This window comes from Mustela erminea, chromosome 1 (assembly GCF_009829155.1).
Source record: "Mustela erminea isolate mMusErm1 chromosome 1, mMusErm1.Pri, whole genome shotgun sequence".
NCBI lineage: Eukaryota > Metazoa > Chordata > Mammalia > Carnivora > Mustelidae > Mustela > Mustela erminea.
This window is the reverse complement of record NC_045614.1, coordinates 89256447-89269886: the sequence shown is the minus strand read 5'-3', so window position 1 is coordinate 89269886 and position 13440 is coordinate 89256447. Positions and strand designations below refer to the sequence as shown.

Below are 13440 nucleotides of genomic sequence, written 5' to 3'. Positions count from 1 at the left end.
TGCCCCTTTGGATCACTACGTTTGTATCCTTAGGGTAAATACCCAATAGTGCAATTGCTGGGTCATAGGGCAGTTCTATTTTCAACATTTTGAGGAACCTCCATGCTGTTTTCCAGAGTGGCTGCACCAGCTTGCATTCCCACCAACAGTGTAGGAGGGTTCCCCTTTCTCCGCATCCTCGCCAGCATCTGTCATTTCCTGACTTGTTGATTTTAGCCATTCTGACTGGTGTGAGGTGATATCTTATTGTGGTTTTGATTTGTATTTCCCTGATGCCAAGTGATATGGAGCACTTTTTCATGTGTTTGTTGGCCATCTGGATGTCTTCTTTGCAGAAATGTCTGTTCATGTCCTCTGCCCATTTCTTGATTGGATTATTTGTTCTTTGGGTGTTGAGTTTGCTAAGTTCTTTATAGATTCTGGACACTAGTCCTTTATCTGATATGTCGTTGGCAAATATCTTCTCCCATTCTGTCAGTTGTCTTTTGGTTTTGTTAACTGTTTCCTTTGCTGTGCAAAAGCTTTTGATCTTGATGAAATCCCAATAGTTCATTTTTGCCCTTGCTTCCCTTGCCTTTTGCGTTGTTCCTAGGAAGATGTTGCTGCGGCAGAGGTCAAAGAGGTTGCTGCCTGTGTTCTCCTCGAGGATTTTGATGGATTCCTTTCGCACATTGAGGTCCTTCATCCATTTTGAGTCTATTTTTGTGTGTGGTGTAAGGAAATGGTCCAATTTCATTTTTCTGCATGTGGCTGTCCAATTTTCCCAGCACCATTTATTGAAGAGGCTGTCTTTTTGCCATTGGACATTCTTTCCTGCTTTGTCGAAGATTAGTTGACCATAGAGTTGAGGGTCTATTTCTGGGCTCTCTATTCTGTTCCATTGATCTATGTGTCTGTTTTTGTGCCAGTACCATGCTGTCTTGATGACGACAGCTTTGTAATAGAGCTTGAAGTCCGGAATTGTGATGCCACCAACGTTGGCTTTCTTTTTCAATATCCCTTTGGCTATTCGAGGTCTTTTCTGGTTCCATATAAATTTTAGCATTATTTGTTCCATTTCTTTGAAAAAGATGGATGGTACTTTGATAGGAATTGCATTAAATGTGTAGATTGCTTTAGGTAGCATAGACATTTTCACAATATTTATTCTTCCAATCCAGGAGCATGGAACATTTTTCCATTTCTTTGTGTCTTCCTCAGTTTCTTTCATGAGTACTTTATAGTTTTCTGAGTATAGATTCTGTGTCTCTTTGGTTAGGTTTATTCCTAGGTATCTTATGGTTTTGGGTGCAATTGTAAATGGGATTGACTCCTTAATTTCTCTTTCTTCTGTCTTGCTGTTGGTGTAGAGAAATGCAACTGATTTCTGTGCATTGATTTTATATCCTGACACTTTACTGAATTCCTGTATAAGTTCTAGCAGTTTTGGAGTGGAGTCTTTTGGGTTTTCCACATAGAGTATCATATCATCTGCGAAGAGTGATAATTTGACTTCTTCTTTGCCGATTTGGATGCCTTTAATTTCCTTTTGTTGTCTGATTGCTGAGGCTAGGACCTCTAGTACTATGTTGAATAGCAGTGGTGATAATGGACATCCCTGCCGTGTTCCTGACCTTAGTGGAAAAGCTTTCAGTTTTTCTCCATTGAGAATGATATTTGCGGTGGGTTTTTCATAGATGGCTTTGATGATATTGAGGTATGTGCCCTCTATCCCTACACTTTGAAGAGTTTTGATCAGGAAGGGATGCTGTACTTTGTCAAATGCTTTTTCAGCATCTATTGAGAGTATCATATGGTTCTTGTTCTTTCTTTTATTGATGTGTTGTATCACATTGACTGATTTGCGGATGTTGAACCAACCTTGCAGCCCTGGAATAAATCCCACTTGGTCGTGGTGAATAATCTTTTTAAGGTACTGTTGAATCCTATTGGCTAGTATTTTGTTGAGTATTTTCGCATCTGTGTTCATCAAGGATATCGGTCTATAGCTCTCTTTTTTGGTGGGATCCTTGTCTGGTTTTGGGATCAAGGTGATGCTGGCCTCATAAAATGAGTTTGGAAGTTTTCCTTCCATTTCTATTTTTTGGAACAGTTTCAGGAGAATAGGAATTAGTTCTTCTTTAAATGTTTGGTAGAATTCCCCCGGGAAGCCGTCTGGCCCTGGGCTTTTGTTTGTTTGGAGATTTTTAATGACTGTTTCAATCTCCTTACTGGTTATGGGTCTGTTCAGGCTTTCTATTTCTTCCTGGTTCAGTTGTGGTAGTTTATATGTTTCTAGGAATGCATCCATTTCTTCCAGATTGTCAAATTTATTGGCGTAGAGTTGCTCATAGTATGTTCTTATAATAGTTTGTATTTCTTTGGTGTTAGTTGTGATCTCTCCTCTTTCATTCATGATTTTATTTATTTGGGTCCTTTCTCTTTTCTTTTTGAGAAGTCAGGCCAGGGGTTTATCAATTTTATTAATTCTTTCAAAGAACCAGCTCCTATTTTTGTTGATTTGTTCTATTGTTTTTTTGGTTTCTATTTCATTGATTTCTGCTCTGATCTTTATGATTTCTCTCCTCCTGCTGGGCTTAGGGTTTCTTTCTTGTTCTTTCTCCAGCTCCTTTAGGTGTAGGGTTAGGTTGTGTACCTGAGACCTTTCTTGTTTCTTGAGAAAGGCTTGTACCGCTATATATTTTCCTCTCAGGACTGCCTTTGTTGTGTCCCACAGATTTTGAACCGTTGTATTTTCATTATCATTTGTTTCCATGATTTTTTTCAATTCTTCTTTAATTTCCCGGTTGACCCATTCATTCTTTAGAAGGATGCTGTTTAGTCTCCATGTATTTGGGTTCTTTCCAAACTTCCTTTTGTGGTTGAGTTCTAGCTTTAGAGCATTGTGGTCTGAAAATATGCAGGGAATGATCCCAATCTTTTGATACCGGTTGAGTCCTGATTTAGGACCGAGGATGTGATCTATTCTGGAGAATGTTCCATGTGCACTAGAGAAGAATGTGTATTCTGTTGCTTTGGGATGAAATATTCTGAATATATCTGTGATGTCCATCTGGTCCAGTGTGTCATTTAAGGCCTTTATTTCCTTGCTGATCTTTTGCTTGGATGATCTGTCCATTTCAGTGAGGGGAGTGTTAAAGTCCCCTACTATTATTGTATTATTATTGATGTGTTTCTTTGATTTTGTTATTAATTGGTTTATATAGTTGGCTGCTCCCACGTTGGGGGCATAGATATTTAAAATTGTTAGATCTTCTTGTTGGACAGACCCTTTGAGTATGATATAGTGTCCTTCCTCATCTCTTATTATAGTCTTTGGCTTAAAATCTAATTGATCTGATATAAGGATTGCCACTCCTGCTTTCTTCTGATGTCCATTAGCATGGTAAATTCTTTTCCACCCCCTCACTTTAAATCTGGAGGTGTCTTCGGGCTTAAAATGAGTTTCTTGGAGGCAACATATAGATGGGTTTTGTTTTTTTATCCATTCTGATAGCCTGTGTCTTTTGACAGGGGCATTTAGCCCATTAACATTCAGGGTAACTATTGAGAGATATGAATTTAGTGCCATTGTATTGCCTGTAAGGTGACTGTTACTGTATATGGTCTCTGTTCCTTTCTGATCTACCACTTGTATGCTCTCTCTTTGCTTAGAGGACCCCTTTCAATATTTCCTGTAGAGCTGGTTTGGTATTTGCAAATTCTTTCAGTTTTTGTTTGTCCTGGAAGCTTTTAATCTCTCCTTCTATTTTCAATGATAGCCTAGCGGGATATAGTATTCTTGGCTGCATGTTTTTCTCGTTTAGTGCTCTGAAAATATCATGCCAGCTCTTTCTGGCCTGCCAGGTCTCTGTGGATAAGTCAGCTGCCAATCTAATATTTTTACCATTGTATGTTACAGACTTCTTTTCCCGGGCTGCTTTCAGGATTTTCTCTTTGTCACTGAGACTTGTAAATTTTACTATTAGGTGACGGGGTGTGGGCCTATTCTTATTGATTTTGAGGGGCGTTCTCTGAACCTCCTGAATTTTGATGCTCGTTCCCTTTGCCATATTGGGGAAATTCTCCCCAATAATTCTCTCCAGTATACCTTCTGCTCCCCTCTCTCTTTCTTCTTCTTCTGGAATCCCAATTATTCTAATGTTGTTTCGTCTTATGGTGTCACTTATCTCTCGAATTCTCCCATCGTGGTCCAGTAGCTGTTTGTCCCTCTTTTGCTCAGCTTCTTTATTCTCTGTCATTTGGTCTTCTAGATCACTAATTCTTTCTTCTGCCTCATTTATCCTAGCAGTGAGAGCCTCCATTTTTGATTGCACCTCATTAATAGCTTTTTTGATTTCAACTTGGTTAGATTTTAGTTCTTTTATTTCTCCAGAAAGGGCCTTTATATCTCTCGAGAGGGTTTCTCTAATATCTTCCATGCCTTTTTCGAGCCCGGCTAGAACCTTGAGAATTGTCATTCTGAACTCTAGATCTGACATATTACCAATGTCTGTATTGATTAGGTCCCTAGCCTTCGGTACTGCCTCTTGTTCTTTTTTTTGTGTTGAATTTTTCCGTCTTGTCATTTTTTCCAGATAAGAGTATATGAAGGGGCAAGTAAAATACTAAAAGGGTGGCAACAACCCCAGGAAAAAATGCTTTAACCAAATTAGAAGAGATCCAAAATCGTGAGGAGGGAGAAAGGGAATAAAAAGAGGTTCAAAAAGGAAGAAAGAAAAAAAAAGAAAAAAGAAAAAAAAAAAAAAGAAAAGAAAAGAATTAAAAAAAAAAAGGAAAACACCTAAGAAAAATGTAAAAAAGAAAAAATATATATATTAGATAAGCTAGTAAAAAATCGTTAAAAAAGAAAAAGGTAACAGTTAAAAAAAAAAAAAAATTTACCCGAAGGCGAGGAAAAAAAAAACAAAAAATGAAAAAGAAAAAAATTAAATTAACTGCAAGACTAAAAAAAAAATCACAGGGAAAAAGCCATGAGTTCCGTGCTTGGCTTTCTCCTCCTCTGGAATTCTGCTGCTCTCCTTGGTATTGAAACCGCACTCCTTGGTAGGTGATCTTGGTCTCGGCTGGATTTCTTGTTGATCTTCTGGGGGAGGGGCCTGGTGTAGTGATTCTCAAGTGTCTTTGGCCAGGCGGAATTACACCGCCCTTACCCGGGGCCGGGGTGAGTAATCCGCTCGGGTTTGCTTTCAGGAGCTTTTGTTCCCTGAGCGCTTTCCGTAGAGTTCCGGAGGACGGGAATACAAATGGCGGCCTCCTGGTCTCCGGCCCGGAGGAGCCGAGAGCCCAGGGCCGCACTCCTCAGTGCGCCCTCAGAGAACAGCGCCCAGTTACTCCTGTCTGCCTGACCTCCGGCCGCGCTCCGAGCTCACCGAGCCTGCGACCAGTTCAAGGTCACACCGAGCTGTGAGCTTACTGTCGGCTCTGTCTCTGTAGCCGGCTTTCCCGTTCCAATACCCGCAAGGTCTGCGACACTCAGACACCCCTGATCCTTCTGTGACCCTGCGGGACCTGAGGCCACGCTGAACCCGCGTGGGCTTCGCCCCGGTTTAGCCTCTGGAGCGATGTCCCTCAGCGGAACAGACTTTTAAAAGTCCTGATTTTGTGCGCGGTTGTTCCGCCGCTTGCCGGGAGCCGGCCCCTTCCCCCGGGGTCTATCTTCCCGTCGCTTTGGATTCACTTCTCCGCCGGTCCTACCTTTCAGAAAGTGGTTGTTTTTCTGTTTCCAGAATTGCTGTTCTTCTTCTCTTCGATCTGCCGATGGATTTTCAGGTGTTTGCAATCTTTAGATAAGCTATCTAGCTGATCTCCGGCTAGCTGAAGCAGTCTCAGCCTGCTGCTTCTCCGCCATCTTGACTCCTCCCCCAGTCCTATGTCTTAATACTCCTCTGAAATCACCAGTCTTTAATGGCAAGATGCAGGCCTAAGATATCATTATGGCCTAATACCATTCCTCTACAACGTACACTGTTGGTAGAGGTCACTGAGAAGATCTGACTGCCAGTTGATCAGGGAGCTGGACCCCAGCAATCAGAAACCCCTCGTCTTTCCCCAGTCATTAGAATGTACACTCCACTTGCCTTTCCTGCCCCCCAGAGCCTGCTCTAAGGACACGGCCTTGAGGTAATGATATGGTTTTGAGATCTTTTGGTTGGTTGGTGTATGTGACTAAAACCAGTTAAAGCCTCTACATCAGCAAGTGGTTACAGAGATCTAATCATCTTGCAGCCACCCAGACAAGCCTCATATGTAAGTTCCCTTGCTTATTAAAGCTGTCACCTACCAGTCCAGAGCAGCCTGCCTCTTTCTTTGGCCTCTCTTTACCTGCCTAGGTATAGGGGCCGGTTTCAGATCATATCAAGGAAGCTCCCAAGGAACTTACAAACCAACCTATAGTAACTTGGTGATATCTTAATGTATGAGTGATAAAAGAAGGCATGATTGCTGAGTTTCTTTCTTAAATTAGGCAAACTCAATCACTGGCACTTCTCTTCTAGATAGTAGTGACATACGGAATATTTTTTGCTAGGAGTATACTACTAAGAGTTAATAATACTACAGTTTTAGGGATTTCTCAATATTACAAAGCCCTTTCTCTGCCCCTATTTCATCACCACACATCTGCTAAATGACTATTCTGGCATGGTAGCAGACACATAGTGAGGTCTCTATAAATTGCCACTAATTCTGAATCTGTTACATCCTTTCAAGTTTTAAAGAACTTACAGAAACTATTAAATTGTCCTAATACATCAGCAGAAGGTATAATGGCAAACAGATCTCGTCCACTGGGTATCTGCATTAATATGATCCCAGTGGTTTGTGGTCCAAAACATCCCTCCTCTCCTCAAATGTAGTGGTTTCAGTATGTCAGTAAGGAAAGATAAAATGCTATGTTGATATCCTAATTAGTATGAGAAATTCATTACTCTCAAGGTGAAAAGCCTAATAGTGCAAGGTTAAATGACTGTCAGTAAACCTTACAGTTAACAGCTTAAAGTTTGAAGAGCTTAAGCAAAGGAAGATTCTAAAGGATTCAGAAGCCTTGATGCCTTCTCTGGTCTAGAGCAGTCACATTGTTTAGTGGAGAGAGAGAGAACATGAGAAAAGGGAGGGTCAGAGGAAGAAGCAGACTTGCTGCCAAGCAGGAAGCCTGATGCTGGACTTGATCCCAGGACTCCAGGATCATGACCTGAGCCGAAGGCAGTTGCTTAACCAGCTGAGCCACCCAGACACCCGAGGGGTAACAATTTTCAAAAAACCAAACTGATCAGACAACTCAACACACTAAGGGGATCTTAATGGGCAGAGAGGTTCTAAAGCATCTGTTATATTCTAATTGCTTCGATGACAACATCCAGTTTGGATCTACAAAATGAACCTTCTTGTAAGTATAGTTTATCAAGGACTTATATCATTCTGCTGATGACTCCTCTCTCTAGAGGTACAGCCAATTTCATAAACATTTAAAAATGTTAAATTTCATATGTTGCCTTGATTCATAATCTGGTTACTAAGGAAATATGGAGACAGAATTTTCCTTTCTAAGTTCGAAGAAAAGGAAGTGAGAGGTCATTGCTGTTCTTACTGAATAGTGATGGGCCTGAACAGTTACTATAGTAACACCATCTATTGTCTGTGTAATGAGAGCCCGTAACCAGTTTCCCATCTCAAGTAACTCCTTTCAAAGCTACCACCTTATCATTTGTTAAAGGTAACCTTTTCTGACCATGCTTAAAAACCAGTGGTATTCTAATCCACAGAATAAAATCTAGGCTCCTTAACCTAGCATACATAGCCAGGTTGGCTGACCCCTTCCTTGCACCTTATTCTGGTAATATCAAACTTACTGATTGTTCCATGAATATACCCAGCTGTTTCCTACCCCTGAAATTTCGTGCTACTTGATTCTTTCTGAAGAATACTTCCCCTCCCCACAACCCCTTGGCAACTCTATTCATCTTCCTATTCATTCATCAAATGATTATTGAAAAAAATATTGTGTGCTACGCTTATATTGGACTCTGAGAATACTACAGTGAATAAGATCTTGTACTGCCCTGGGGTGCCTCGGTGGCTCAGGAGGCTAAGAGGCTGGCTCTTGATTTTGGCTCAGGTCATGATCTCAGGGTTCTTCGATCAAGCCCCAAGCTAGCCTCCACGCTCAGTGAGGAGTCTACTTGAGATTCTCTCTCTCCCTCTCCCTCTGCCCCTCCTCCCATTTGTGCTCTCTCTCTCGCACTCGCTCACTCTGAAACAAATAGGTAAATCTTTTTTTCTTATACTGTGCTTTTTATTCCCTATACTGTGCTTTTTATTCCCATGACTTATTTTTTTTTAATTTATTTATTTTTTTCAGCGTAACAGTATTCATTGTTTTTGTACCGCACCCAGTGCTCCATGCAATCCGTGCCCTCTCTAATACCCACCACCTGGTACAAATAAGTAAATCTTAAAAAAGAAAAAATATTTTGTACTTCCCTCACTGACACAAGAAATTACAAACCTCACCCTCGGTAAAGTCCTCCCCAGGCTGTATTCCCATAGTGGACCTCTGTCTTCCACCTTCCTTGTTTACAGTATGTCTTGTCCTCATCATGGTGTCCTATAGTTATCAGCTTCCCTGACTACACTGGGAGCCCATTAAGACAGGATGTCATTTTCTTCATCCCTCTGTAGTATCTGGCTTATTATACGCGGGAAAGGGAGAAAGGCAGGATCATATTTAAACCATGGAAATTTAATGTTTTAGTGTATTTGCCCATGGTGAAATGGACTGCTTTCTTGGCCGTCTCCTCCAGGCCCTGATTTCTGGCCTTTCCTGCTCTCTCTTTAATTTCTTCTCTCCCTCCCTCTCTTAATTCCACCTTGGATCACTCAACATCCTGTTCATGACTGGCCTTTTGTCTTATTTATATGCCATGGGGAATTTCACGGGGGGGGGGGGGGGGGGGGGGGACGGGGGGGGGGGGGGGGGGGAGATTGAGGGCTTTGGAAGTGATGTGTCTCCATTTGGGACAACAGGTCCTCTGTGTGTGAGAGAAGCACCTAGTGGTGCTCTCTGGTATGATGACAAAGTTGTGCCCTGGTTTGGCCAGGATCCTACCTAGTGTCTGAGATCATGTTCCAAATAGGTGTCAACATCTACAACCTCATCTAGTTCCTTGAGCCCCCTGGACCTCCCTAAATATTGATACAGATGCTGAGGATAAGGCAAAAATCAATACTGCTTCCAGGGATGCCCAGTAACTCCTGTATACAGCGTCAAATAGTCCAGCACACAGATAGCACCACATAAGGAGGAGAAAAATGTAGAAAGGAACTATCTTCAGTTCAGCTCATAGGCAAATTATAATTTTAAGAAATAAAATTTTTATTTTATACTTCAGCAATATTTTGTTTGGACTATAATTTGGGGTGGGTGCACAGTAAGAATTTCAGGGCTTAAGGACTTTAAAGCTATTGTTCTCAAAATGTGATCTGGGCCTGGAACATCAGCACTGCTTGGGAACTTGTTAGAAATACAAATTGTTGGCCACATACCAGACTTGCATTTTTACAAACCCTGTAAGTGATTCTGATGCATGTTCAAGTGGGAGAACCACTGATCTAAAGATTTTAAAATGGCCTTGATATATAGAGGAAACTAATATACTGAATTTGGAATTCAAAAGGGTCCCTTCAAATTAAGCATCTCTTGAAGTTATACAAATGCTAACTCATTCATTCTCTCTACTCCTTATTGATATAGGCAGGGAAAATATCACTGCCCCACTTTTAAATAGACATAAAACTAAATCCGGGGTTGGGTTGGGGTCAAACCACTGCACACAATGTTTTCAGGGCTCCGAAGCTCAAATTTGCCTGGTCCAAATAATCAGAAAGGACATTTGCACCTGATGTTTTTTCTCTCTTGTTGAGGTTTGGGAGAAGCTCTTGAAAATATTTGTGGAAGACACTTAACATCTTAACCTGCTCCACAGGCAACTGGACATTTCCAAAATGCATAGGCTGATGCTGTGAGTAAGCCTCACTCAATTCTCAGAGGTTTCATTTCTTATATCTGGCATTTTTCATTTACATTGTCCCCCAGATCCTGTTAACGTTCTGATATATATTAACGCCACAGTGATTACTGTATTGTGAATCTCTCCCAAAATGTAGTTAGAGTAAAACAGGTCCTAGCTCCCTAAGCAGTCTCATCTCTGTAACACTGCGTAAGGAGATTTCTTCATGACTTCTAGTAATCTAGAAGCTCGGACTTCTGAAAGTAATAATATTCTCATCTATGATGAGGGTCCCACTATGAGTGCCTCCCCAGACAGGTATTTCAAAAGCATGCTCCCCATCATCTCAAAGTCTGCTAGCCCACCCCTTAGTGGCTCTCCTTTCCTGCACCCATCTTAGGCATGTAACTTTCACCTTGTCTGTCTTTGAAATTGCTCACCACACATCCATCTGCTTCCTGGCTTCTCAAATGAGCTACCAGCTCTCACCTGCTCCCACCTCTCTTGCTCCCTTTGTCCTGTAAGTTTATGCTAGCTTTGTTCACTTTCTGTCACTTGAGGGGAGCTCCAGGCAGAGAAAAAATGCATTTTTTATTCCATGTTCCTATTGCTCATTTTTATAAAAGCATACAGTCTAGAAGGGAATTTAGATATCATCTCTCCAATCCAGTGTTAATTTCTTTTTTTGCAGTGGAATCTATCTTTTTCAAGACACAACCTTATGTATAAGTCTAATTTATAAAACAGATACAAGTGAAACTATTTTGGTTGAAGCTGGTAAAGGAGCAGGGTGTGCATCTCATTTCTCTTAAAAATATTTTAAAATATCTGTTAAGGGCCTCCTCTGCACCAGACACTGTGTCAGACTCTGGAGAAACACAGATGAGCAGTGTAGACATAGGTTCTGTTCTCTAGCTGCTCAGAGACTTATCTGCTCTTGGAGATCCCCAAGGAGCCCAGTCTGAAACTTACTGATCTAATCCAAGGTCCGGAGAAGAAAAGTGACTTGGCCAAAGGAAAGCCTTCCTGGTCTTCAAATCCATACTTGGATTTGAAGTTAAAGGTACCCAGTAAGTGTTACTGATGTGCAGTGGAACAGATTGTAGAGCAATGATCAGGAGAAAAAACCCAGGAGATGTTTATGACTGAGGCTTTGCAGAGATGTGGAATAAGCTACACAAAGGGTATAAACTGTGCCTAAATCTCCTAATAAAATATTGGTGAATGTTTGCACACCTGGACACTTCATCTTTATTTATGCCATTCCCTGTGAGGAGATTGTTTTGGCCATGCAATAAAAAAACTTAAAAAACCCAAAACAAAATTTAAAGAAAAAAAAAAAAAAATCCCAGCCTGTTTCACCCAGGACCTGTAGGTATATCCTCTGTCCTTCTACCCATGGCAGGTGTGACAATTCATCATCTATTGCTAGAAGTTTCCACAGTTGGGCTTTTCAGATTATAGAAAAAGAAGGAGAAACTAAGAAATAGGGTTTTATCCTTGAAGCACAGTCATCCAATTTATTGAAACTGACAATGCTAAAGAAATTTCAGCTTTGTTTTTCAGACCAAATCGCTTCTAGTAACTGACTGACCTTCCAAGTGATGGTCCTTGTAGCTTGACTGAATTCAATCTCTTTCTACAGGAAGACTGAGTTTTATTATGCACTGCCAGGTCACAGCTTGATCACAATGGGCCACTGAATTCCAACTTTTTATCCTTGGAGACTGCTGGTCACTTACAGTAATAAACTTTGAGTTGTCTGGGCCTGGGCCAGACTTCCACCTTCTCTTGGCCTCAGTTTCCTCCTATATAAAATGAATAGGTTGGACTAAAATATCTGTAAAATTCCTTCCAAGTGAGGTGCCTGGGTGACTCAGTTGGTTAAGCACCTCCTTTGGCTCAGGGTCATGATCCCAGGGTCCTGGGATTGAGTCCCGCATAGGGCTCCCTGCTCAGTGTAGAGCCTGCTTCTCCCTTTCCCTCTACGGCTCCCCCTGCTCCATCAAATAAATGAATAAAATCTGAAAAAAAAAAAAAAAAGATTCCTTCCAAGTGTTCTACTCCTCAGATAGTCCATTAGAATCAGCAGGTAGCATTACATTTTGGAATCTGAAGCAACTTACCTAGAGAGGTGCAACCCAGGACATTTTCCAGACACCTGACCAGTGCTTCAACATCACTGTCCTGTCAAAACAAGAGGGATTTACTTCTGTGTATGATAGAAGAATATTTATTGACATAGAAAAATGTTTTTGCCACATTTAGGCAAAACAAAACAAAAGATGGTGACAAAATTATTTGACAGTATGAGCCCATTAAAAATTTTTTTTGCAATTGATGTATAATTAACATGCAGTGTTATTATTAGTCTCAGGTATACTATATAATGATTCAACATTTCCATACATTACTCAGTGCTCATTAAGGTAAGTGTAATCTTAATTCCCTCACCTGTTTCACCCATCCTCCCACCCATCCCCCCTCTGGCAACCACAGTGCTCTGTATTTAATAGCAGCTATTTGTCTCTTTTTGTTTGTTTGTTCATTTGTCTGTTTCTTAAATTCCACATATGAGTGAAATCATGTGGTATTTGTCTTTTGCTGACTTTATCTTTTTCTCACTTAGCATAATATCCTCTAAGGCCATCCATGTTGGTGCAAATGGCAAGATTTCATTCTTTTTGATGCCTGAGTAATATTCTATTATATATAAATTATATATATACCACATCTTCTTTATCCATTCATCTATGTATGGACATTTGGGCTGCTTCCATATCTTGGCTATTGTAAGCAATGCTGCAATAAACATAGGGTGCATCTATCTTTCCAACTTTTTTGCTCTCTTTGGGTAAATACCCAGTAGTGGAATTACTGAATCTTATGGTAATTCTATTTTTAATTTTTTGAGGCACCTCCATACTGTTTTCCACCGTGGTTGTACCCATTTACATTCCCACCACCAGCGCATGAGGACTCCTTTTTCCTCCATATCCTCATCAGTATTCGCTATTTCTGTGTTCTTATTTTAGCTGTTCTGACAGGTATAAAGTAATATCTCATTGTGGTTTTGATTTGCATTTCTCTCATGATTAATGATTTTGAGCATCTTTTCATGTGGGCCATTGTATGTCTCTTTTGGAAAACAGTCTATTCAGGACCTCTGCCCATTTTTAAATTGGATTGTTTGGGTTTTTTTGGTGTCGAGTTGTATAATTTCTTATATATTTTGGATATTAAACCCTTCTCGGGTATATCATTTGCAAAGACCATATCCCATTGAGTAGATTGCCTTTTTGTTTTGTTGATGGTTTCTTTCACTGTGCTAAAGTTTTTTTTCTTGGTGTAGTATGATCCAATTTTTTAAAAGAAAAATATCTATACCTATATTTATATGTATACATATATATATTTCAATCTCTCCATCTCT

General features: G+C 40.5%; 1 protein-coding gene across 4 annotated transcripts in view; it reads right to left on the bottom strand.

Annotated features, from left to right (window-relative positions):
• NEK11 (NIMA related kinase 11) overlaps window positions 1-13440 on the bottom strand; it is a 258711-nt gene that overhangs the window by 66581 nt on the left and 178690 nt on the right. For all 4 annotated transcript variants that reach the window (XM_032333018.1, XM_032332991.1, XM_032333000.1 and 1 more), the window contains exon 13: window positions 12134-12194. In XM_032333018.1, the coding sequence (XP_032188909.1) occupies window positions 12134-12194 (61 nt within the window). The remainder of the gene's footprint in view (window positions 1-12133; window positions 12195-13440) is intronic.